Genomic DNA, 27,661 nt, shown 5'->3' on the forward strand with positions numbered 1-27,661 from the left:
TTTCAGGTTTTTTTTTTTTTTTTTTTTGCAGTACTGAGGTTTGAACTCAGGGCCTCACGCTTGCTAGGCAGGTGCTCTACCACTTGAACCATTCCACCAACCCTGCAACTTCCTTTTAACAAAAACCAAAATACTTATTTTTACTTAGTTTTCAGTAAAAATAACAAACACTGGTAGGTTATAAGCAAAGATTCTACAAAAGAAAGAAAGGAAAGTGGGGGAGAGGAAGGAAAGAACCACTCCCAATGATTTTGGTATAAATTCTACCTGTAGATTTTGGTACCTAAGGATGTCATTCTTCAGGCCTCTTCTGGACCCTTGGTGCCTTTCTTATCTACCTTTCGATGTATGCAGAGTACTCACTTCTTTTGTTAGTTTGCTTTTGCTGGAGAAGCCTGAAGCAGAGAGGAGGCCTCTTCTGTCAACTCTGACCTTCCCCAAATCACTTAAAATTTGCAAAAGGAGGGGCTTTAGAGGATCAGTGTTTCTCTCCTGGAATACAAAATGATCTTTGGCAGAAGTAGGGCTGAAAGAAGCCCATCCATGATCTCTAGGGAACCTCTCTGGTTCTGAGACAAGAAATTTAAAAAGCACTAGAAGAATTATATGGTACTTTTTGACTCAAAAAGTATGTAACCAAATTCTGTCTTGTCTGTATTACAATTTAATCAAATGCTACATCTTCCTAAGAATGCATCTATACTGTCCTTGTATTTGCTCTGAATATGCCCAAATTAACTTTTTAAAAAAACTGTCTATAAATCATTTCAGTGTCTGCTCATTCTGAGTAGCACAGGGTTCATGAACTTGACCATGTGCCCTCTCTTTTCATCTTTTGCTCAGAGCCTTTCAGTCTGGGTTGTTTATACTGTGTTTATAAAAAAATTTTACACTGATCTTCACTATTGGGATCACTTCTATCTGCCAAGCTGGATGGTCTATTTTCAGAAACACTGACTATGTCTTCCAAAAACCTCTCATAAACTATTCATTAATGAAAAATCCTTATCATAAGTAACTGTGCAACAAATATCCACCTACCTTTAACAAATCTTAACATTTTACTTTATTTGCTTCTGATATTTTTCTTTAAGAAGTTAAATGATATTTTTCACATATACTATTTAGGAATGTGCTTTTTTCTCTTGACATTAATTTGTGTTGACATATGTAACTTGCTTCCTTTCTTCTTTCCTACCTTCACAGTATTTCACACAGCAAATATACTGCAGTTTCAACAAATTCTATTTAAAATTTTTCCCCCATTCTGAAGATTGACCCCAGGGTCTTGTGAAGTGCTCTACAACTTGAGCCACACCGCAGCAGTTTCGTTTTTGTCTTTGTGTCAGGGTTTTGTGCTAACTTTGCCCAGGCTGGTCTCGAACCGTGAGTAACTAGAGTTAGAGGAGTGCATCACTGTACACGTTTATTTTACATGCTACTTTTATAGGCCTTCAACCAGAGGATTTCTGCCTTTTCTCTAGTCTAGAAAACACAGTTTTTCCTTTAATATTGCTTCTCTTCTTCTTTCACTGCAAGTGGATGTATTAGAAACTCTCAAGCTTTCCTTCTCTAAATTCTCCTTTACTACTTCAAAATATTTTTCTTTCTGTACTGCTTCCTCAGCAAACTGAGTTTTCAAGCTCTTGATGAAGGGATCAAGATTCTTTTTCAATTTACTAATTCTTTATTCCAATCTAATGTTTATTTTTCTAATGAGTGATGTAAAATATTTCAATGATGATTTTGATTTTCAAAACCTTTTTTTTTGAGACAAGGTCTTTCTTGCTATGTAGCCCATGCTAGTCTCAAACTCACATTCCTCTTGCCTAAGCCTTCTGAGTGCTGGGATTATGAGTGTGAGCCACCATACTGTGCTGTACTTTCAAGACCTCTAATGGTTTGTTTCTCATGTTCATATATTTTTGCTTCTATTCTGTTTTTCTTTCACAATTTTTTTCCTATTGATTTGTTTATTTGGTGCTGGGAACTGAATCCAGGGCATCATCCATGCTAAGAATATGCTCTACTACTGAGTTACACTCCTAAGCCCATCTAAGTCATACTTATGTTACTGTCTTTTTTGCACTGTTTTATTATTTGAATTTTCCCTTGGGTAAGTTCATCTTGTTTACTTGTTTGGCTAAGTTTCATGCATTACATTTCTTTCTTTGCAGGCTCACTTCACTTGCTGTGAGATGGACAGTCTTTACACTTCACCTCCTACTTGGCCTGTACCTTCCTTTCTAGTGGTTTTAGAGTTACATCCACCAAGGTTCTCCAAATAAGAGCCACATACTGTATTGGCCAGATGGAGTCCTGCTCTGCTGCTACTGGGGACATTGACAGTGCACTCACAAACTTAGGGGTTGGCCTGTTTTCCCTCCTGGTTAGAGGCAGTGTCTTATCTTCCTATCTCCTCAGGCTGGGCCCCTAAGCATGTTGTAGCCTCAGGTACAGGGACAGCAGCTTCTTCCACCTTCTATTATGAACAGGTGAGCTACAGTTGAGCATATATGGTTTCTAGCAGTGGGCACTGCTTACCTCCTATGAATGGCATACTTTTATTGTTCCTTTACCCATAGGAGGTGGGCGTCCTATTACCCCCATCTGCTTCTGGGGTTTGCATTTGGCACATCAAGGGCTGAATGCTCTGTAAAGCTGTTACATTTTTCATTCTGTGGAGTTATCTTATTTTTGAGCTTGTATCTCTTCATTATTATCTTTTTTATACTTGCATATCAGTGGTTTGGGTCTGGAGCAGAGGCAGTACCTTACGCATGAATTTATATTATTAGCACAAATTACTTCAATTCACCCATAAGAATGTTAAAAATTTAAATGTTTTTCTTTTTTTAAATTAATTTTTTGAAACCAATTTCCTTAAAGACCAGAGTTCATTTATTTAATAAGCATTTATTAGTTGCCAACGACTATTTTCCAAAGATAAATATTAATATATATTATATCACAAAATGCTATTTTTACACTGTAACAATAAAGTCTTCTATTGAGAGGTGTGGTAGGGTGGAACTTCCTGCTTCAATCCATAAGATAGACAGAAATGACACTGTATGACTGCCAAAGCTAATTCTAAAAGCCAACATCGTTTCTGCCTGGTGTTCTCTCTCTTGGAATGTTGGATTTTGGAACCCAGCTACCATATTGCGAAGAAGCCCAGGCCACAATGTGAAGCCATGTGCAAGTGTTTCAGCCAACAGCCTCATTATGCCACCAGTCACCAGCCAGCATGATCAAGAGTATGAGTGAAAAAGACTTCAGATTAAAAAAAAGTCTTGAGTCTTCCAAGCAAGCCCCCAGGCATTGTGGAGCAGGGACAAGCCATGCTGTCCCCTGTCTGAATTCCTGATGTCATTCTTGGGAATGACAATAATTATTGTTTTAAGTCACTATTTTTTGGGGTAATTTATTATGCAGCAATAGACAACTATATTCATAGGGACAGCCATTGGGGACACAACAGTGAATAAGACAGATGCCCTGTTTTCATGGAACTTGTAATTTAATGCAAAAGTAGAATAACTGAATAAATAATTTGGACTGTGACAAATGTTTGAAGAATACACAGAGTGCTTTTTAAGATCTAGGCAGGGAAATCTGTGCCAGTTTGGCAGTTGGGGCCAGTCTATCCTCTTATTGTGAAATGGTCACTATCTCCCACAATCCCTTTTTTCCTAGCCCAATGCTGGCTAGCCATGGTGGTTGCTCAAAAATATTGCATAATTTGGTGGTTTGCTAAAATTAGTTTCTATGTAGCAGTCTTCTTTCTTGTGTTCTCTTATGTTCTGAGAGATGAAATTTTGAAGAAAGCAGGTCAAGAAAGCCTAGAAGACTTCATTCAGCTTAGCATCAAATGAAAGATGTGCTGCATTTGCCAATGTATATAATATGTCCTATGTTCCAACAATGGAAGAAAGTTCTACTCTAGATATTGAGATTTTATTCATAAAAATACTTACAAAAGAGTGGCCTAATATCAATATACTGATAGATATTTTGTGCAGAAGTATACATTATGACTCTCAAATGGACTGAAATGCAGACCCCTAATGCAGTGGCCGCCAGGGTCTTTTCTGTGGCCTCAGTGGAGAACCTGTGTCTGTCCACTAGTGCTGTCCAGGGACTGCCCAACAGAAGACAGCAGATAATTAGGTTTGCCAGATAAAATACAGGAAGCTCAGTTAAATCTGAAATTTCGTAAAGTCAACAAATAGTTTTATAGTATAAGAATGTTTAGTATATTATTCATTGATTGTTTGAAATTAAAGTTTAACTGTGCATGTTGTATTTTTATTTATTAAACTTGGCAACTCTATACTAATTAGGGAGGGTGACTCAGAGAATCCTTTTTCCCACGCTAGAACTTACTAATTTCCTTTTCCCTATACCACAAGAGAAAAATCTGTTTTCTCTGAATAACTATAAAATCAAATTGATGTGGTTAGTCCTTGCTCTCTGCTTTATCTACTTGTCTGAAAGTCTTTTGGTCTATCATAGAGTGATCAAACCAATCCATCCTTACCTCACTTTCATTGCAACAGAACACATCTGAGAGGGAGTAGAACCGGGGATCCAGGTCAGCAATGGCAGGAGCGGGATTGAACAGTGTTTTCACTACAAAGGAATGGGAAAGGGGCTCAGTAGTTAATGCTTTCAACATGATGTATTTAGAGACACTTAGTAGGAGAAATCACTGAGTGTGATCACTTCTGTACTCATCAGATTAAACACCCACTTAGCTATAGATACAGAAAAGTTTGAAATTGTTTCCGTAATAGCCTACTACAAATTCTTTATTTCCATTTCCTCTATTATTTATTTTATGATATTTCAGCTTTGAGGGCAAAAATCAGTATTTCTAAGCAAGGTGATTAAAGAGTTAAAGCAAAGGCAACAAGAACATTAAAGAAAAGTAAGAATGTAGCATGCAAGGACATGTATGCATATGAATGGCTGGTGAACATTTTATGAGTTACTTCAAGTACTTAGTTGCAAGGTTAGTCCATAAATCCATATTCTAGGGAGGAAAATAAAGAGATGACAGAAAAGAAACAACAAAGAGTTTAGAATCTTCCTAGTAGGAATAGTATGTAGGAAACTCAGGTACAGATGTGTATTCTGTACAACCATGTATGCCTCTCAAACATACCACAATTACTCATCTCAGCATACATAAACAAAATCTTATATTCCTGGCTTTTGTGAGCAATTTGGGAACATAAAAAAGATTGAGAAAGGAGGAAAAATTTAATCAAAGGCCAGGTGCTAGTTTGGATTAGGAAGCTACAAGAGGAGGATGGATGGGGATAATAGAAATAGGGAGGAGAATGTCACCGAAGAGGTACATTTTTCAGAGAAGGAAAGTGGGGCTCAGAGAGATGAGCTCTTATCATGAAAGTCACACCCTGGGACATGGTTAGGCTGAGGTCCTAGCCAGGGTTCCCTGGCTTTAAGTTCTGGGTTTGGCCTTCTTTAAAATAGCAGCTTCTCTAGACCTGGACTGTGTCCATTGCAACACATGCCCCCAACCCTGATTCACAATATCTTAAAACAGCCTTTGCTGAGGAACTCTGTGAATTGTTTTAAAGTCTTTAGAAATCACATTTGCAGGAAATTAGTCTTTAGGAATACATGTGCTTTTTCTGTCACAACACTTACCTACCCGGGTACACAAGTAGATTGGTTGGTCCTCTTTTTCTGACTCATATGTTAAATAGTCCCACCTGAGCACAGACCCACAGAGGAAAATTCTCTAGCTGAGTTCTTAAGGCCTTTTCCAGAACAGTAGTTACAAACTTAGTTACACTTCAGCATCACTAAAAGAGCTTGTGTAAATGCATTATTTCTGGATTCTACTTCAAACCCACTGAATCAGAGTCTCCGGGGATAAGACCAGGCAATCTACACATTCCCAAGTTCTCCAGGTGGCTCTCACATAGCTTGCTTGGCAGTGATGTATTCCACATTCCTGGGGAGATGCTAATCAACATGTGGGTGATGGAGCTGATCCAACACTGCAGAGGTTATGAAGCCTACTTCTACACCTTCCTAGATATTACTTAGTATTTTGCTTCAGTCAGTGGTCTTGTCCAGTACAAGCTAACACTATTCCCACATTTTTATGATTTTAGAATCCACAATGTCCACCCACAGATATTCTATGGTATGTTTTTGGCTGCTTAGATTTTTGTACAGGGCTATTGTGTAGCTTAAATTAGAAAAGGGATGTGAAAGCCCTGTGTAAACTGTAAAGGGTTGTACAAATGTAAAGGATTATTACTGTTATTATAGCGTCCTTTACACAGCCCAACACCTCCGCCTGTCCACCCATCTTTCTGCCTTGTGCTGGAGTATGTAGCCCAGCAATATGTATGCTAAAAAGGATGACATCAATCTCTGTTTTGTCAGAGAAAGATTTCTATAATTCAGTTATAAGTTAAGGCAGTTTTGTACTAGCTCTTCTTTTTTAGATAAAACACAACTATATGTGTATTTTATTTATTTTTCAGTGCTAAGAATTGAACCCAGGGCCTGTGCATGCTAGGGAAGACCTTTGCTACTTAGCTACATTTTAAGTCCCTTCTGTATTTATATTAATATACTTGCATAAAAGACAAAAAGTCTGAAGTTGCTCACTAAACTCATGAGATTAGTTATAAAAGGTCAACAGGAATAAATATGACCACAGATTAAGCACTGTGCATCTTACAAAGGCATCATGCTGCAAGCATCTGTGCTATCTTCCTCAAAAGTAGGTGTACTATGAATGAAATGATATAGTACTAAATTTGGCAGTGGGGGGCAAGAAGCAATGAGTTGGGGTACAGATGAAACACTAGCCATGTTTTGGTAACTGCTGAAGTAAAATAACAGTATATATGGGCTTACCATACTATCCTCTGTATGTCCCTATATTTGAAATTTTCCACAACAAAACCAAATTTTAAAGAACAACTACTTTGAGTTTTAAGCATTAATAGGTAGACTGAGAAACCTAAAACTTAATTACCATAAATATTTTACAGAAATCAATCAAATCTTATTTGCCTGAGTTTTACTGAGGAGCAACAGTCTTGCCAACAGAAACTGGATACACAGGCTTAGAGGCTGACACATAGGCAAAGCAAGTAAATTTAGGGCAAAAGTGAAAATGCCATAAAGAATGCACTCTTCTTGACTTGTACTACCACAGATAAGCAGAAATACTTTACCATGATGAAGAAACATGAAGAATTAGTAGACAGTTAATTAAAGATAAGTACAAATTTGTAATAAACAAGATGGAAAAGATGATGTCATCCTGAGACTGGGCAAAACCAGAGAACACACTATGCCATGGAGGGACTTGGAGTTGCAGAATTGACTGACAGTACGCAATAGTAATTATTATTCATTACAATGTAAGCGGGACTAAACTCCTGGCTATCTTAACCACATGTCAGTGGTTGACATAGTAATGTCAAGGAGGAACTACTGAGGCCTGGGGGAGCAGATGGATAGGCTAAGAGGCAAGGAAATGAGGCGGAACCTTGTAATGGTGCTGCCATGGAGGAAAGGAGCCAGATACAACAGTTAAGAAAGCCCTAACAACCAGTTCAGAGAAACAGGAGACTAAAATCACCCCAAGCAAAGAAACTGTGAAGAGGTTGAGATATCCAAAACACTGGCTTGGCTGTCTCTACACTGGGCACTCTTTTTCTGTGACTTGAGCAGCAAAATCTTTCCAAGCTTGGACAATGTGCTGGACAATGTTATTGTGAAAGCATACACAGCAAGCCAAGAAATTTTGTTTGCCAAATGGAAAAGGACTAAAGTGGCATTAAAAGATACTTTGTATCATACCTAGGATTTAATCTTGGCAATCTTACAATCTCAATTATTTATAATTGTTCCTGTAATGTTCCATTTGCTTTGAAATGGATGTAAAGACCAGAACCAACATGCATAATTTCATCAGAAGTAGCTGCAGCACCAGCTCCGCAGTGGGCCTACCTCACTGTATCGTGACCTAGCAGGGATAAGGGCTGTGCAGTACCAGCAAGGTTTTTAAAAATTTATTTTATCTTTTTTATTTATTTATTGGCAGTGGGGTTTAAATCCTGAACTTTGTGCTTCTTAGGCAGGCATCTACCACTGGAGCCACAATTCTAGCCCCACTGAGTTCTTTAGGTGCTATTTCTAAAATCAATGCTTTCATTTGGTAAGAACAGGCAAAGTTTTGAGATAGTGTATTGAAAGGTGGAGGGAACCTCTTCCTTGGTTTAATAACCGATATATCACCTTGCTAAGCAATGTATATAATTCAAGTTTACCACTTGTAAGTGACAGAGATAAGACAGCCGTGACAATAAACTCAGATGGTGATGAGAATGATGCCTTTTCCACATTTCTTGAAGACGAAATAAAGCCAATCAGCATATGTGCTGCCTCGCAGGGCAATGGGCACACACTCACTAGTCAGCAGGTCATTAGCCTTGGCTGCTCTGTTCTGTGATCAGTCCATGATGACATCAATGAATTTAAGAGCTCTCAGGTCTAGAAAATCAGGGGAAATGATTTATACTGACTGGTACTGGTACTGGTCTAGAGAACCAAGGAAGTGACTTTTTGGAGTGAGGTTCCCTATTTCTAAGTGATTGATTCTGAATTCAAAGTTATTCTTCATGGTGGTTCCCAAACAGATGCTCTCCTTTCATTATACCACTCTTATCTGGGAATGAAGATGGAATTAAACACACACACGCACAAACACACTCACCAATACTGTGGAGTCTTAAGCTGCACTGGCTGGTATTTACATTAGGGCCCACTGACCTGGCCAGAGAAAGCTGCCTGTTTGGAAGAGTCCTGGACAGAGGAGGTGTGTGCAAACGTGCGTGTGTGTGTAAGGTATATTGTAGTGTGTGGGGACACACTGATGATAATGCTCCAGTGCTGCTTCTATGTTTCTGGAGCAGCAAAAACAAAGCGTAGACTATATGCTGGACAGTTCAAATTTATGGATTTTACATTTCTGGAGATAGTCTTCACAAAGGCTCAGGTCCCTGACATCAACAGCGTGTAGCAGTTGTTTGTTTAAAGTGTGGTCTAGGAGGCAGCACCTTGGTTGTGGCGTATGAAATCTTGTTGGGCACACTCACTAAAAGTGTGATGTTGGCTGAGCTACTTACTTAACCTGTCTGAGTCTCAGTCTTCTCACCTTCAATCTGAGAGAGCAGTGCCTATCCATTTTTGTCACAGGGTTTTCTGAAGATCTAATGTGTAAGAAAGAATTTTCTAAGCTATAAAGTGCATATAAATGCAGTGTTACTACTTCCAATACTATTATATAGTAGCTCCCCTTATCTGTGGTTTTGCTTTCCACAGATTCAGGTACTTGAGGCAAACCAGAGTCTGAAAATGTCAAATGGAAAATTCCAGAAATAACCAGTAAATTTTAAAGTACATATCATTCTGAGTCATGTGATGGAGCCTCATGCCATCCCATTCCATTCCACCTGGGATGTGACTCATCCTTCTGTCCAACCTATCGTCCCTGTCATTAGCTACTTAGTCTTGGGTATCGGCTCAGCTGCCATGGTATTGCAGTGCTTGTGTTCAAGTGGCCTTACTTTTCTTAATAATGGCTCCAAAGTGCAAAGTGTAGTGAGGCTGGCAATTCTGATGTGCCAAAGAGAAGCCATGGAGTGTTTCTTTTAAGTGAAAAGGTGAAAGTTCTTGACTTAAAAGGTAAGAAAACAACTGCATGCTGAGTTGCTAAGATTTATGGTAAGAGCAAACCTTCTATCCAATAAAGTTGTGAAGAAGGAAAAAGAAAATAGTGCTAGTTTTGCTGTTGTACGTCAAAAGTTACAGCCACAGTTTGTGAAGTTAGTTAATACGGGAAGGCATTGAATTAGAGAGTTTGGCACATTAGAAGTTTTAGGCATCTACTGGGGGTCTTGGAACAGATGCCCTCCAGATAGGAGGGGACTATTGTCAAGTAGGCTATGTGGCCCACCCTCTCCCCTTCTTGATGTCCAGGAGCTCCAACTCTTCAACGGGAGAGTGCCATGGCTGCATGGCAGTGGGACAGGAAGCATTGCTGGGCACCACATAAATGACAGCCCAAGGTCATGCTGCCTGGCCATCAGGATTCCTCTAGCCTCACCTATGAAAGGTTAGTTCCTCACCTGTGGTGGCTGTATGGTCCACTCCTCCACAAGCTGGGTAGGTAATAGGTAACTAGATTAGGACAAGGGGACAGTTACCTGGGAAGCAAGGGATAGTAGGAAATAGAACTTATATGTGTATGCTTTGATCCATACAAAGAGACAGGAGCAAGAGTGGAGAGGCACATTGTATTCATATCGCCTGCCTGAGCACAGTGCAGGAATGCTTACCGTAAGCATTAGCCTTTATCTGTGACACTTTGAGAAAACGTAACCAAATGGATTTTGGCTTAGAATTCTGACAGCTTCAAGTCCATTAAAAATACAGTAAATGTCAGTGAGAATTTGCCACAGCATATTGTTTTGCCAAAAGGAAAATTTGTTAAATCAGGATGCACATTGTAAAATTCTCCATAAAATAATCTCGGGGACTTATTTTCCATTTACTGCTATATAGAACACCATACTTTAGGAGAAATTGCTCGTATGAGTGCACACACACACACACATGCACACGCTACACACATACTCTGTTCTTTTTCTTATCTTGCTGAGAAAGTTTTAGCTACAGAAGTCACTGTGGGTCCCTATTTTCTTCTTATTATAAATCACATAACTATTGCCATAATATCAAGCAGAAGCCATTGTCTTACAGTGGCTTTTTGTTTTGATCAAATGGTGTTAGATCAGGATATTATCCTAATTTTTTGTTTTGCTTTTTAGAGATAAGGTCTTACTATGAAGCCCAGGCTGGTCTTGAACTTATGGTCCTCCTGCCTCTGTCTTCCAAATGCTGGGATTATAGGCATGTACCACCATGCCAAGGTAAGAAGAAAACTGGGATTTACTGGCACAAACTGTAGCATGCTTAGCATCGTATTTTATTTCATTTGATTCACAGAACAATTCTGTAGGGTGTACTTCTATATGCATTTTACAGACAGGTTCAGAAAAATTAGCTAATTCTGGTAAGACCACAAAGCTAACAAGGGATAGAATAGGGATTCTAACTCATCAGGGGCTTTCCACAAGAGGCAATGGAGAGAAAAAAAGCAAGCAAAGAAAAATACCGGGATTAAAAAAATCCATTCATCTGTTATTTGCAGATGGGAGTAAGAAAGGGCAAATGGACGGGAGAACAAAGCGTCAAGATTAGCTTTGGGTTGATAACTGTTGGGTGATGGGTTTCATTATACAGTTTCATTATACAGTTCTGACTGAGTTTATAGGTTTGAAAATTTCCAAAATCAAAGGTCAAACAGAACAGCCACTGATTATACACTGATGACATAGAAAATACTACATACAAATAATTTTTGGTATATTGAAAAGATGATAAAGTTTTACAAAAAGGAGAAAGAATGCATCTTTGATTCCCTTGAGATGTTTACACAAATGTTACTGAGACAGTGATCAGACATGACAGTTCACCTCTGCTTTTCAGAATGGAAGACATCTCACTACTTAGGGTGTTATCTTGGAAATGGGCTGCTTCAGAGATTCTAATTACTCCGTTTCATTTCTGCTAACTAGATTACAGATTTATATTTAGGGATATTGGATATGCTGCTCATGCTATTTTTACCCTATTTGTAAGTTTTTCTAACATTATCAAGAACTATAAGAGTGAATCTCACAGACGGAGGAAAGAATATTTTACTACAGAGCATTGCTTTGCTTAACTTAAAAGGTTAACTTTAATTAAGACAGCGATAAAAGCTTTTACAGAAGAGTGACAAATATGCAAAATCACCTCCATTGCTGTGGGCCATTGTCAGGGCTTCCAAAGAAGTTTCTGGAGTTATTTCTAGTTGGCAGCTCATTACTTTGGCTCTGCTAATAGCGCTGGCTGCCACCTTCAGGTCTTCAGTATTCAAAAGTAAGTTTGCTCCAGCCACTATGACAATAATATTCTGGCCTAAAAAGAAATTCTACGTATTTATATCAAAACCAAGCAAAGCCAAGCAATGATATTCTAGAGTGTTACAATCATCCTTATAAAATCATTATCTAAAACATCCTAAGTATTAATTTTAACATTTCTAGGACATTCAGATCTTAAATTTTGTATTCACATGAATCTTTTGCAATTTACCTCTGTGAGAGTCATAATATTTGGATTACACTTTCTCACTGTGTTGCCCAGGCTGGCCTCAAACTCCTCTAGCCGTTCTCCAGCCTCAGCTTCTCAAGTAGCTGGGACCACAGGCATGTACCACGTGTGTATGTTAAAGATCCTGAATTCTAAATGACACATACCTAGAGATGAGTATAAATAGGAACAGACCTGTATAATGCTCAGAACTAATGATCTATAGTAAGGAAATAGTTCATGTGTGCACTCCATTGTACTCTAGGAAGTGATTATGCTAATTAAAACATGATTTATATTGTCTAACAGTTGGAAAATGTACCAGATACGGTAGAGAGAAGGATATTTGGCCTATACTATACCAGATAAAAAGACTAAACAGAACTAAGGGATCTGATACTTTCTTGTCACCTGGACCCACTCTGTAATCCTCCTTCATAGGGGAGTGGTGGTGCATCTTATCTGTCTGGTGGACTCTTAAGAAATCTGCTACCCTAGTGGCACATGTGGCTACTGAACACTTAAAATGAGGCTAGTCTGAACTGAGATGTGCTTTAAGTGTAAAATATACAATGGATTTAAAAAACATTATCAAGAAAACGAGGCAAAATATCTCATTCATAAACATTAAAAATTTTAAAATAAACTTAAATGCATGTTGAAATAATCTTTTGGATATATTAGGTTAAATGACTATATTGTCAAAATTAGATTTGTTTCTTTTTACCATTTAAAATGTGGCTGCTGGACAATTTGAAATCTGACATGTGGCTTGCATTTTACTTCTATTGGGTAGCACTGCTCTAGTGGAATGAGTTGCAGCAGGCATTTTTTTTTTTTCCCTTTTGTGCTCCAGGCTGCTTGTGCTGATTTTGTATAGACATGACCTAAAATTACCTCTCAACACAGAACAAATTCTAGCCTATCATCTTACCACAGATGTGTTTGTTGGCTCTGAGGAGGACTTAATAAAGTGGGGATCATTCAGCAAAAACTCAACCTCAGTCCTGGAAAAATTCAAAGTACCCATTTGCTGAAAGACAGCATCTCTCATTCCTTTTCTCAATCAGTGACCTCATTCTCTTTGCTGGAGCAAATTGTGCCTACATCCATTTCTGGACTGGCCTTGGCTGCTGAGCAACAAGCCTAAGACTATAGCTGTCCACAGACAAAGTCATGTAGCTCATTCATGCCTGGAATTTAACTTGCCAAATGAAATTCACTGCTTTACCTTACATACTCTTCCCTTCATTTAAAGTTGCTGATTGTCCCGCCTCTGTGTATTTGTCTTAGCTCTTCTATAATCTACACTTTCAAGGGTATGACCATACTATGAACCAGGCAAGGCCCACAGTAATAGAGACACAAGATATGTTAAATTGTGTCTTTGCATGGAAAATGCAGATTATGTGTCACAGGTAAGAAAGGAACAAAATATGAGGTTTAAGACAAGAAATGAGCTGTTGTTACTGAAGACATAGCTTAATGTAATAAATAAAGACTTTCTATTGTTAAGAAAACTTTATTGTCTTTAAATGGAATTTTTAAAAATTATTGCACTTTAGGATCATTGAAGTTGAGTTAAAAATGTGATATCCTCTATGTAAAATGACTTTTTAAACTGCATTACAAGTTGGGCGCTGGTGGCTCACGCCCGTAATCCTAACTACTCAGGAGGCAGAGATCAGGAGGATTGAGGTTTCAATCCTCAATTTGCCTGGGCAAATAGTGCGAGAGAACCTGTCTCAAAAAACCCATCACAAAAAAGGGCTGGCAGAATGGCTCAAGGTATAAGCACTGGGTTCAAACCCCAGTACTGCAAAAAACCAAAACCAAAACCAAAACACTGCATTACGTTAGCTTAATTAACATGGTTTCATTTATCTGTGGTTGATACATTCAGTGAAAAATTATTCAATTGTAAATGGAAATATTCAATGGAAAATTCTAAAAACAACCAACTTGTAAGTTTTAAATTGCATGCCATTCGAGCAGCATGATAAAATCTCAAATCATGCTACTCCATCCCATCTGGGATATGAACCATCTCTTTGTCCAACACAAAAACATTGTATATACGCTACTTACCAGGTTCACTTGATAGCTGTCTTGATTATCAGATTACTGTGATATTGCAGAGCCTATATTCAAGTAACCCTGACACAGTAGCCTGATGCTACATCCTAACGCCTTTGCTATTCATGTCACACTTCATCTTATCATGTAGGTATTGTACCATCTCATATCATTACAAGAAGAGTGTGTATAGTATAATAAGATATTCTGCAATAGAGACTACATTCACATAACTTTTACTATAATACATTGGTAAAACTGTTCCACTTTATTATTAGATATTGTCTATCTCTTACTACTCCTAATTTATAAGTTAAGCTTTATCAAGGTACGTATGGATAGGAAAAACCATAGTATATATAGTGCTCAGTATTTCTGCAGTTTCAGGCATCTACTGGTGTTCCAACGTACTCCCCTCTGGGTAAGGTTAGGACCACTGTATAAATAGATACATACTGTGACAAATCCTAATTTATCACAATGCATGCTGGCTGCCCACAGTGCACTAGGTTTTGTCCTATGAGCCCCACAATGTATTTGGCCTTTCTGAGTATTGATCCTGCTTTAAAAAAGCCTTCTGTAGGCATTTTTACACTTAAAATAGTTAGCAGAAGTTACAAAAACCTAACTTGAAGGTAGTTATTCTTTTTCCCTTTGTTTTGTGCTGATAGGGTTTGAACTCAAGGCCTCACGCTTCTAGGCAGGTGCTTTACCACTCTGAGCCATGCCCATGGCCCTTTTCTCTTCAGTTATTTTTCAGGTAGAGTCTTGGGTTTTTATAAAAAAAAAGTCCTGGGCTGACCTTGACTGTGATCCTCCACTTATGCCTCTTGTGTAGTAGGGATAACAGGCGCACGCAACCACACCTGGCCCAAGGTAGTTACTGCTTTTAAAGATAAATGTTTCGAGTGTGGTAAAGCATGGTGGCAGACTTTGCTGTATACGTAGACTTTTGAGATTGATTGCTGTTTAAAGAGCAGGCAAAATTGAACGCTAACGATAAGTTAGAGGCAATTAGTTGCTGCCATTTGCTCAGTAAATATTCTATAAATATGATTCATCAAACTTTCTTTTGCACTTATTTACATTTATTTACTTAGTGTAAGAAAAATGACAGATGATTACTTAACTGCTATTGGAGACAAACGTCAATTCCGAGCTCACGTGAAGAGTAAAGGGGATGTAATGGGATATGAAAATTATTTGGAGGCAGCTATAATGCTTCACATATATCAGATGGATGATTTTATATTTCAATAATCAACACGTGATTGATTAAGGGAAACACTGATAGTTGGGTTGGAAAAGTCGGGCTTCTGGCTGTGGAATGGTGGTTGTGGTAAAAGGTCAGTAGGGCTAGGGTAAAAACTGATGCTTCCAATCTAGTTCTGGAAATGAACTGTCTCAGGAAATGGTGCTCCAATATGCGACACGCATACCTTCATTATTGACAATTATAGAAGCAGTTCCCGTAGCAGCATCTTTAGTCTGATATGTAAATTCTACAGGAAAAAAGAAAATTACAATCACGTACAGCCTGGCATGGATAATTTAACAATTTCAATGTGATACTAATTCTTGGGAAAACTTTTTAACCTTTAACCATCTGGAGTGAGTTTACAGAAATAAGTAATTAGTGCTAATTTATACTCATCACCTATCCCATGAGGAAAATAGGCAACTTTACATTCAGAGGCACCTTTCCTCTACATTAGTAACAATCCATCAAACTACTCCCACTTCCAGTTTCCCCAAATTATGCATACTTGTATACGTATGTACTTTTCTACACTAACACATTTATTCTCTCCACTGAAAGAAATGACAGACACGAGATAAAAAGAAAAAAGAAACAAAAGGTCAAACATATAAAATGAACTGTTTTGATTTTTTTCCTTCTCGTAAGCTTTGCATCTCATCAAGAACCATAGCCTGGCATTGCCTGGATTAGCAATGCTGATCAGGCAGCCTTGGACAGCAGCAAAGAGCTCACAACTGGAGTCAGAAACCTACATTCTAGTCCTGGTTAATGCTCCAATGAGCTGTGTGCTCTTGGAAAAATCACAGAACTTCTCTGGCCTTTAGTTTTTCTCTTCTGTGATAACGTTTTCAGTCTTGATGGTTCTATGATCACTTCCAGCTATAATATTCAGTGGCTTTTCTTAAAATATCTTTTGTGAAGGCAGAACCTGTTTTTCCTTGCCACTTGCCATATAGCCATGAGACAAAAGTTTATAACCTTCTATCATTTTATTTCCATCTGGAGGAATGCATATTAATTGCCAGAGAACATAAAAGTAAGAGCAGACAAAACTGTGCATAAAATTTCTCTGGCCATTAAGGGAGGAGCTAGTAATTTTACTCTACATTCAATTTTTATTGTAACAAGATCACTAACTTTTTAAAAAGATGAATTTTTACCTGTAGAAATATCATTCTGTTTTAAGTTTTCTATATAATCATTGCCAAAAGAATCTTTGCCAACCTGTACCAAAGAAAAAGGATGAACATTTTATCTTTTACATTTAGTAAAATGCTACAATTTAGATTTTAGAAGTTAGCATTTTAAAAGGGCATGTCTGCACAGTACTTTATAAACATTAACTAATTAATCTTCTTAATATAAGATGCTAGACTTGATTTCAGCCCAAAGAATTGTTATATACTGTATTAGTGTTTCAATTATATCTCACCTACAATGTGAAGCAATTAATCATGGCCACGATTCCATAGTTTCATTCTCATTTTGATCTGTTCCTCTGACAATTCCCATCGAGACAGAACTGTCCACTATCACTGATCTTCGTATTTTGAAGAATCTTCGTGTTCATACTTCATTAGAAATGAGGGCATCTTTGCGATGACTTACTTGGTAATTTTAGCATTCTCTTTTTTTGTGTGTGGTGCTGGGATTGAACCCAGGGCCTTGCATACACTAAGCAAATGCTCTACCACTAACCTACACCCTTGGCCATCAAATCTTAGCTTTCCCCCTGACCTTGACATAGGAGACAAAAGAGGGAATTTCAAAAACCCTAGCTGACTTAACTTTGTAGGGAGGAATTCTGTTGTTTTGTATCTTAGCATCCATTCTAGTAAGGGTACTTTTTTCTCTTTGCACACCTAATTCCTCTTTTGTTCATAGAAACACGGGTCAAGAGAACCTGCTCTGATTAAAAAGCATCTTCTACCACTCTTATCAGAGTGATGAGTTCATGAGTGGGTATCAATCCTGGGAATTTTATTGACACTATTGGGGAAGACAAGTCTTCTTCTCAGTGAGATTGCTCACTATAGTGTAAGTCCAGGACCACTGGGAAATACCATGTAGAGATGGCCTGAAAACAGACACACATAACAGACAGTGGGAGGGTGACAGACACACAACAGACACAAACTCCTAATAGCTTAATGAACACCCAAGTGGCCTGAAGGTAGCTCTACCAGTTTTTTTTTTTTCCAAACACATTCTTTTTTGTTAGATACCGTCAGTGTCTAAGTGGATGCTACCCAAAACGTCCTGATTAGCCTCAAAAACTAGTCAGCTTGTTCTAACCCTAAATGGTAATTCTAGTGGTGCTTTGCCTGGATCCTGAGCCTACCTTCCTGCTCTGTGACCCACTTTGGTCACTGAACCTCTCTCTACTTCTATTAGAATGAGTATCAATCCTAATCACCTGCCTAATTCCCCAGCTGTCTTATAAGAACTCTCTCTGCTTGGTCAGCTGTCCCCAGAGGCCATGGCTTTAGGTCTGTGGCTTAAACTCAGAAGGCTATTATTGGAAGGTTTTTTGACACTGCTCACCCACATCTCCTATTGCTCGGTCTGGTCTTTCTGGAGCTGTCATCACTTTGGGAGGCAGGACACACCTGGTGTCTTTTGCTATGCCTATCTGATGTTAACCATTTGTCTGACTTCCACTTGGGCTGGACCTCAACAGTTGATTCTATAGTAGGAATTGTAAACTGGTGGGCTGGGAATTGAATCTGATTTCTAGATGTGTTTTGTTTGCCCTACTATTTTAAAAACATAGACTCTATTTTTAAAAGCAGCTTTAGGTTCTCAGCAAAGGAGAGTCAAAGTACAGAGGCGTCCTTTCTTCCTTGCCCTCTCCTACCTCCCAGCATCCTCCACTATCGACATCTGGCACATTTGTTATAACTGACAAATTTACGTTGACACATTATCATGCATGCATACTCTAGAGTTTGTTAGAGTTCACTCTAGGTGTTATAGATTCTGTAGGTTTTAATTAAGTGTACAGTGCCATATATCTACCATATATCATATAGTATCATTAAGAATAGTTTGCCCTAAAAATCCTGTCTTCCATCTGCGCATCCCTCCCTCCCAGTCAGCCCCTGGCAACCTCCTGTCTTTTTTACTGTCTCCACAGTTTTGCCTTTTCTGGAATGTCATATAATTTGACTCACACAATATATAGCCTGTTTAAGTTGATTTCTTTCACCTAGAAATATGTACCGAAGGTCCCTCCATGTCTTTTTGTACCTTGATACTTCATTTCTTTTTAGCACTGAGTAATATTCCATTGTCTGGATGTCACCTGATGAGGGACATTTTGCTAGCTTCTAAGTTTTGGAAGTTATGAATAAAGCTGCTATAAACATCCACGTGTCTTTTTCTTTTGGCGGGTAGAGATTGAACTCAGGGCCTTGAGCTTGCTAGGCAGGTGCTCTATCACTTGAGCCATGCCTCTGGCTATTTCTGCTTTAGTTATTTTTCAGGTAAGGTCTTACACTTTGGTCCAGGGCTGGTCTTGGACCTGAATACTCCTATATATGCCTCCCTCCCATCTGGAAGACAGGCATGTGCCACCATGCGCAGCTTAGTTTTGAGACAGGGTCTTGCTAACTTTTTGCCTAAGCTGGCTTTGAACTGCAATTTTTCCATCTTGACCTCTCAAGTAGCTGGGATTACAGGGATAAACCACTATACCCCACTCCGCCTCCCTTTTTGAGATAGGGTCTTGCTATATAGCCCACAATGTCCTGAAATTCACTGTGGCCCAGAACTCATGATCTTCCTGCCTCAGTCTCCTGAATGATGGGATTACAGATGTTCACTACCATGTCTGGTTTACAATAATTTCCTACTAGCAGAACTTCTACAGTTACAATGAAGAACATTTAACAGAAAGCACTGTCATGTGGAGAGGTCCCTGGTGGAAGGAGCTCATGTCCTAAAGGTTTCCCTTGTGGGAGACTGACTGTTTATCTGACAGGTGAGTGCAAAAACATCCATTTTTACAGGCCAAAAACTCAACCAGAAGCGAATTCTTTGCTCTCTCATCATCATTTTTTGCTTTTTTTGAGACAAGGTGTCACTATGTAACTTTGAATCACAATCCTCCTGCCTCAGCCTCCTGAGTGCTGGGATTATACATACGAGTCACCATGCTCAGCTTCTTTCACTTTTTTTTTTTTTTGTGGTGCTGGAAATTAAACCCAGGCCTTTGTGAATACTAAGCAATCACTGTACCACTGAGCTACATTCTCAGACACTCTCATCTTTTATTATATTTAACTCTTTCCAACAGGCAATCAAGGTATTATACAGCTGGAAAATATCACTAAAAAACGAAGGGCTTATAAAAAGGCTATTCCTAGACATATGGGGCCTGACAGGTATCAGAGCAATGAACTTCTCTTCCCCTTGTTCATGGTTTTACACAGGCCAAGTTGGTTAAAGGTGAACCATCAAAGGCAGCCTTGATAAATGGAGACATTAGGAAGTGCAAAGGTGAGGAAGAACTGTGGGGGATGAGGAAACGAAAAAGCATGTAGCTGTGCCTTTTAAAAACTGATACCATCAAGCAACAAGCCACTCAGAGATAGTCAAAAGACAAGGTTGAATGTCATGTGCATCAGAGGCGTGATGAGGAAGGGGTTTTATGCTTGGGGTAACTGCATTTCGGAGGTCTGCTGCAGTTGTATCCTAGAGGCTGCCATTGCTACCTTTCTTCTTCCTGCTCAGGGAATTAGTGGATATACTACATCCCTTGGTGATGGTTATGGTTCCAGATTTATTCCAACGGGGATTTCCTGACAAATCTACTCTCTGGTCTTTTAAACTCTACATGAAAGGTGGAATAAAATACTTTGCTTTTGCTTTGATATTGCATTGTTAAAAATAAAAATCTGGTGAAGCATATTGGAAAAGTAATTATGCTACTAGGGATTAAGAGATATCAACTCTAGCTCCATTAATTTTGCATCTAGGTCATGGTGATATATTGTAAAAGAAGGAATAAAAGCCTAAGAATGGGAAGACAATATTTTCATTTGTTATGGAAGCCAGAATCCTTTTCCACTAGGTGTATGATGTTGGGCAAACACCTGTATTTCTTTCCAGACCTCAGTTTCCTTACTGGGAAAGTTTCAGCACGTTTGCTCTAAGGAGACAATAAAATAATTTATATGAAAGCACATTTAAAACTGTAAAGTACTATCCTCCTCCTCCTCCTCCTCATGATGGCAGTGATGGCTGCCTCTTTCTTTATCTCACTCTATGGGAAAGAGGCAGGGCTACTGCTGCTTGGAATTATTATTTTATGGGGCTGAAGATGGAACCCAAGGCCTCATGCATACTAGGCAAGTACTAAGCTATGCTCCCAGCCTTATCAATCTTATAAAACTACTTTCTTGCCTATCTGGTTCCAATTCCTTCTTTGCTCCCTATTTTTAACCAGAGGAGCACTGGATCATGGAAGTAAACAAAAGGCTACATTAAATTACTTTTGAGATTGCATTACTCTTATTATTCTAATAAAAACACATCATCTTTACTAATGATTTGGTGTAAATAATACTGATTGATATGTAATCATTTATCCTATTATTTTTAGAAGAACAGTATCATCAACTGAGAGCATCTTTGGGAATCATCTTTAAGTGTTAAGTGGATCTAACTCATACATTAAAATATGAACATAAAAACAATGGAGATCTGTGTCCTGTTTTAAATGGCTCTCTTTTTTATTCTGCTTTAAGAGGTGCATAGATGACACATGCGATGTTATATCAAAAGAATGCCATCTCTCCTCACTCTCAAAACCTTGTTCATTCACTTGTATTTCTGGAACTTTCTTTTTTGGCAGTGCTGGGGCTCACATCCAGGGCCTTGCACATGGTAGGCAAACACTCTACTACTGATCTACAAGTCTCCCTCTGGACTTACGGTCAGGAAAGTTGAAAGCCAGGTATGGTGATGTACACCCAGCACTAGGGAGGTAGAATAGGAGGATCACAAGGTTGAAGCCAGCCTGGGGTACAAAGTGAGACCCTGTCTCAAAACACAAATAAAACAAAAAGTTGAGAGAAGTCTTTATCTCCCAACCCTCTTTGCTTGCTTCTTTTATTATTATTTTTTAGTAGCATACATCAATAGTACAAGTTCACGCCCTCTATTATATTCTATCTCTTTCTTTCCTTTGCTTGCTTCTGACTCAGATTTAAGCTTTTTTCCCCGATTACTGGAACTTCCAGAAGTCAGAGTAGAACCCAGACAAAGGTTTTTATTTCCTGCCATTGAGACCTAAAGGAAGATCTGGAGGCTTATGTTTTCCTGGTCACACTTTGGCCATTAACTAGATAAGAACACTTTAACTGTAAGCATGTTGGCCATGAGGCAAATGGTACATATGGGAGTCAGGAAACTTGGACTCTAATTTCAGTTCTGCCATTATCAACCTAATTAAAATTCTTTGCATTTTGCCTCAAATTGTTTCATCTGAGCCAGGCTGGATGATGGCACTGGTGTGAGTTCTCTCTGGCAGGCAGAAGCCATGGTTCTCAACATTGGCTGTACATTAACATGTCCTAGGGAGTTTATAAAAATTCTGATACTCTGGTTATACCCCAGACCAATTAAATGAGACTCTCTGCAGGTGGACTATGGCAGGCTCCCCAGGTGACTACAATGTGTGGCCCAGGAGGAGGACCAGAAGATTGTAGGATTAAGACCCAGGAGAGTGTTTGGAAAGCCTTGTGTGTGTGGAAGAGATGAAAATAAGAGCACAGACCTGGGTGGTACTGTTTTGGCAAATCAATTAAGTGGGAGATGGAGAAGTGTGGCTTGCAGAAACTGCTGGAGGTAAGAGACCCACTGGGCTACAACACTGGGGTCAAGATATAGCACAGCAAGAGAGATTTTGAAAGCAATTAGACTTTCCTATTTTTCAGAGTGGTCCATAGAAAGGTACTACTAACTTTATGTTACTTGACTATTAGAACACAATGAATTACAACATATTTATGCCTGTTTCCTTGCCTTTACTTCTAAGAACTTAGAAGTCAATTCCTCTTTCCTTCACCTCTCAGACTATACCTGTTTTTCAAGCACTAACTTAAGTCTACTTTCTATTTGGCTCTTGTTAATTCTTTCATTTCCAGAACTCCTTCAACATTCCTATTCCATACCATAGTTCAATGCCATCTTATACTGCTTGCAATTCCATACTTAGACTTCCTAAAGCTTACTGGAGACTGAAATATATTGCCCCTTCCTGAAGCCCTGCACACTGAAGGTCTCCTGTTAGGACTGATCATCTTAGTTGCCCTTCTGTTCATTTTCCTAGGACCCATCTTATTTCTGAAGGGACATGACCATGAGTACCTGGAGTATTCTAGTTGTGGTTGCAGAAAGGTTGTAATAAAGGCTGTTGTTTCCAACAGCCTCTTGAAGGCACTCTCATGCTCTTCTGACTGCAGCGATGTGATACTTTCAGGCAGAAAGATTCTTGAAAATTCACAGAATCTAAGGTAGTGAGCCTGTTCCAGCTGAAAGAAGCCAGGCCAAGAGCAGCTATGGGCAAGGACTTAAGCCAAGGCAATTTATGAACCCAAAGATTGCTTCAGGAAATCCCAGGCTCAGCTCTGCCCTGAACATTGTACAGCAGCATCATCCACTAGAACTTTTTGCAGTGATGACATGCTCTATACTGAAGTGCAGATTGTGTGATCGAGGAACTCAATTTTTAACTTACCTGAATTACATATAAGTCTAAATATCTACATAGGGCTGGTGGCTACTGGACTTGACAATGTGGCAAGGCCCATGGAAGACAAAAGGGCTGGGTTTATGGGGAACAAGGACACTCCCTCCAGCTAAGGATGCTGAGATGTTTCCTTCACTCTGACTACTGTGGGCTCTTTTGGCAGTGACAAAGGGCTTCCAGGTGCCAGAACTATGACTCCATGCTGAGGAGGGTGACTTCAGTTATCACTATAATAAATTTCTACTTTCCAAAATGATCGAAGAATAGTTTTTAGGTTGCTTAGAATCCTCAAATGTCAGACATCTAGTAATTCTACCGTTCAACATACATTTGAGGCAAATAAAGCAGAAGACCAAGATATCTTATCCCAGGCCACACAATGAAATATTCTGTTGAAAAAGTTATCACAAATATTAAAACAGGTTACTAGGCTGGCCATGGCAGCTCATGCCTGGAATCCCAGCTTCCTCAGGTGGCAGAGATTGGGATGATCACAGTTTGAGGCCAGCTGTGGAAAAAGTTTGCAGGTCCCCATCTCAACCAATAGGTGGATGTGGTGGCACACTCCTGTCATCCCAACTGTGTGGGAAAATAAATAGGAAGATCATAGTCCAGGCCAGCCTGGGTAAAAAAGAGACCCTATTTGGAAAATAACCAAAGCAAAAAGTACTGAGGGTGTGGCTCAAGTGGTAGAGATCCTGCCTACCAAGTGTGAGGCCCTGATTTCAAATCCCAATATCTCACCTCCCCCTACAAATAAAACCAGCTTACCAATTCCCAAAGAGAATACAAGAAAACATGATTAACACTAAACCTAAGCTGAATGTCATTTGATCTTTGTGATTCAAGATCTTTTGTGACTTTTCAGAGTCTGAGGCTTACAATGAACAGCCTTAGAAGACTAAGTTGCATTTCTTGCCATACAACAAAACCCAGCAGTTGTTTTTTAAAATAAATCCTTCATATTAACTATGTAGTTTGTCATGGGTTGTTTTATCACAAAAGAAGAATATATAAAATACCAGGTACTTAAGCTTGCTGGTTGTTTAAATCCTAGATAAAATGTTCACCTTAATAATGACCTTCCCTAATGTACAAAGTTAACGCTACAATCACCATTGTTAGGTCTGGCTGTCTGACGGTAGTGATAGGTGTGTGGGGATTTCAATAGTTTTCTTTCATTTTGACCATTTCTTCCTTTAGAAGATGACAAAGTAGTTACTATTTATTTGGTTAGGGTCATAGGATCCAGTGTTTGGACATATGGCCAAGAACTGCAATCAACATAGTTAAGTGGTTTTATTCAAGCTATCTTTCAACAGAGTTCAAGAAAGAACAATTTCACTTCATTACATATTACCTAGAAGGATCTGGTGACTAATTTTTGATCTTTGAAAATGAAAATCTCAATGCATGATCTGTTGATGCTGCCATTGAATCCAGCACAGAAGGCACCTTTTTGGCTAAGATGGGCAGTGTCTCATGTACTGCTTTTCAAGTCTCTGTGGTGAAGGTCCATTGTTTAATTTTCATGTTTATAATCCATTATGGATTAATTTTGTAAAATATAATAACTATGAAATAAAAATAAAAAGAATCATATAAAATATAAAGCCTAATTATTAGTATTATATTCAATGCCAATACAACTACTGTGTCAAATTTTTGTAAATGATTTTCTGCTTACTTTTAGTTTCTGTACTGTCCGGACCAGTGACATTCTGTAGCCCAGCACTAGCCTGCCTAGACTTTTGAGTAGAACTGACCTAACACTGTGTCACCGAACCTCCTACCTGACCTTTCTGAAGGGAAAACAGATGGCTATCTGCATTATAGTTGAGATAGTCTCACATTTGTTGCAAGGAAGACCAGGCAATTTTTGAAGGTCATCTCAGTTTGCTGATTCCTGACCTGGGTCACTTTGGTCCATGTCTTCTGTGTCTTTTGCTCATCTGCAGAGAAAGCAGGGTTCCTGGGCTCATACTGGAACGCTGCATTTTGAACTTTTTATTAACATAGTCCTCCTGAGTTGCCAATATTTGATGTTTGGAATAATTTCCTCCTCTCTAACATTTGGCTTCAATGGAATGGAGTAGGAGGAAGCATGTGCACAAATCAGGTGAAGCACTATGAAACATGTCCTAATAGGCTCTTTGTCCTGGAAGAAGACTTTTATCTTCTACAATATCTGCCTGATTTTTAATCTCAAAATGCCATCTCCAATTATCACTGGACTGTAGCCTTGGCCCATGACTCAGCTGAATACTAACTACATGAATCTTAACTACTTCAAAGTGTTTCATCATCCATGTGTCACTGTATAAATACTGATGTAACTCTTGCTTAATATGTTTTGTCACACTGTCTTAACAAATAATTCTCCCTAGTTCAATGTTAAGTGTTTTTGCCCATGCCATCAAACAGTCTTACTTCATCAGGGCCTGACATCTAGTTTGTTGTGGGGCAGTAGTAGGTAAATTAATGTTGCTAAGAAAACCATAGGGTATTTTCTATCAGTTTTTCTTTGCTTTATCTGATCATTTTTATCTTGATTAATATGTTGGATTTCAACTTGAAACTTGTCATCTTAAAAAACTGGCATAAAACAAGTTTGGCTAATTTTCTTACTAAAAATATACTCCACAATCGAAAAAATATGATTAGTGGATAAATAATAACTTCTACTAAAGTATGTTATTTTTAAGTAGTCTAAGAACATTATGCAATTTGCTTAAGTTTTTAAATAAATCTTTGGCCCAAAGTCCCAGGGTACCCATGCAAAGTCGCCCTGGATCGGTTTTACTTGAAGTTAAGTTTTCTTATTGTTTACTGTGCAGACACCTAGACCAAATTTCTAGTGTGGGGCAAACATCAGATGACTAATCAGGGGCACAGAGGATGCGTACAACTTTCACAATCATTCAAGTGCTACACAAGCCATTATACACAGAGCAGAATAAAACAGCACCTTTACTCCAATCAATCTTCTAACTGGAACACCAAAATATAGCTCCCTTCCTTCTTTTCCTCTCATATCTACTCATATAGTTTCATGATTCATTTTCCAATTTCAGTCTGTAATTCAAATATTCTATTTTGCCTTTCTCTCTTTGCCTCAAATTCAACAGACCTAAAATAAAACTATCTAAAAAATTTTAGAGTTGAGTGAGATTCCAGGGGATACCTAATCTTGACTTTAATGGCTTCATGAATAGCTTCTATAAAGCTTCCAAGAAGGGTTCTCCAATCTCTTCTATTACACCTCCAGCTCCAGGAAACTCCCCTCTTCCAGGATAGTCATTTTGGATACCTTAGCTTTGCAAACCTATTCTGTGTTCAGGATGCTCGTCCTCTTCCCAGTTCCTAAGTCCCCTAACTCAGCACCATCTGATTACTCCTCAGACCCCACATCTAATCAAAGATGCAATGGCTCAGGCCTAAAATTTTTCATCACCTCCCTCTGATAGCTCCGTAACTGTTAAAACATAATTATTTGCTGATTAATTACATTGATATTTTAACCGTATAGAGAACTCTACCTTAACCATTGAGGGTTTTTTTACTTTGAATATTAAGTTTTATATAATGTCACAAATTAGAAATAAAGTTACATTTCATTAGCAGATGAAGTGATAATTGTATAGTTTGTACATCAGTGGAGAGAAAAGTGCTGTACACAGTATGAAATGACATTTCAAAGAAATTTTAATAAAGTCTATAGAGTTCACAGGAATCATCCTTTTAAGTTTTTCATGTTTTTCTTATCCTCTACAGACCCAGCCTAGCCTTCCCTATATATAACAAACTCCAACAGCATAATTTATGCCTCTCCTGTTATACTAGTAATAACTATTTATACATCTTAAAATAGCATGAAAGGTCTAGCTTCCATATGAAGGAAAACATGTGACCTTAGTCCTTCTTAGCCTAAAAGATAAATGTATGGCAGTACTGAGGTTTGAACTCAAGGCCTCACACTTCCAAGGCAGCACTCTACCACTTAAGCTACCCAAACCCTTAGTTTGCTATTCTTAAATTCATATTTATGTACCTACACACACACACACACACACACACACACACACAGAGAACATGATTGTAATAGTGGGTGTATTGGAGGGGACCAGAGGGAGGCAGGAGAGGAAAAGAAAATGATACAGAGTGAACAATATCAAAATACGTTGCATCTGTGTATGAAGATAGCATAACAAAATGCACTGAAAGCTGTTGAGTAATAGGGGAGCAGGGCTATTGAGAAAGATAGCAACAGAAAGGGTTAATCTGATTAAAGAATATATACATGT

The 27,661-nt window shown here is 38.6% G+C and overlaps 1 protein-coding gene across 4 annotated transcripts in view; it reads right to left on the reverse strand.

The window, feature by feature from the left end:
- Rbks (ribokinase) overlaps positions 1 to 27,661 on the reverse strand; it is an 85,845-nt gene that overhangs the window by 37,215 nt on the left and 20,969 nt on the right. For all 4 annotated transcript variants that reach the window (XR_002211758.2, XM_020154615.2, XM_074049405.1 and 1 more), the window contains exons 3-6: positions 16,762 to 16,825; positions 15,780 to 15,842; positions 11,926 to 12,090; positions 4,544 to 4,635 (exon numbers count right to left, since the gene is read on the reverse strand). Coding sequence is in view for 3 of the 4 variants with exons in the window: in XM_020154615.2 (XP_020010204.1) it covers positions 4,544 to 4,635; positions 11,926 to 12,090; positions 15,780 to 15,842; positions 16,762 to 16,825 (384 nt within the window). In the remaining variant the exon portion in view is untranslated. The remainder of the gene's footprint in view (positions 1 to 4,543; positions 4,636 to 11,925; positions 12,091 to 15,779; positions 15,843 to 16,761; positions 16,826 to 27,661) is intronic.

This window comes from Castor canadensis, chromosome 12 (assembly GCF_047511655.1).
Source record: "Castor canadensis chromosome 12, mCasCan1.hap1v2, whole genome shotgun sequence".
Lineage (NCBI taxonomy): Eukaryota > Metazoa > Chordata > Mammalia > Rodentia > Castoridae > Castor > Castor canadensis.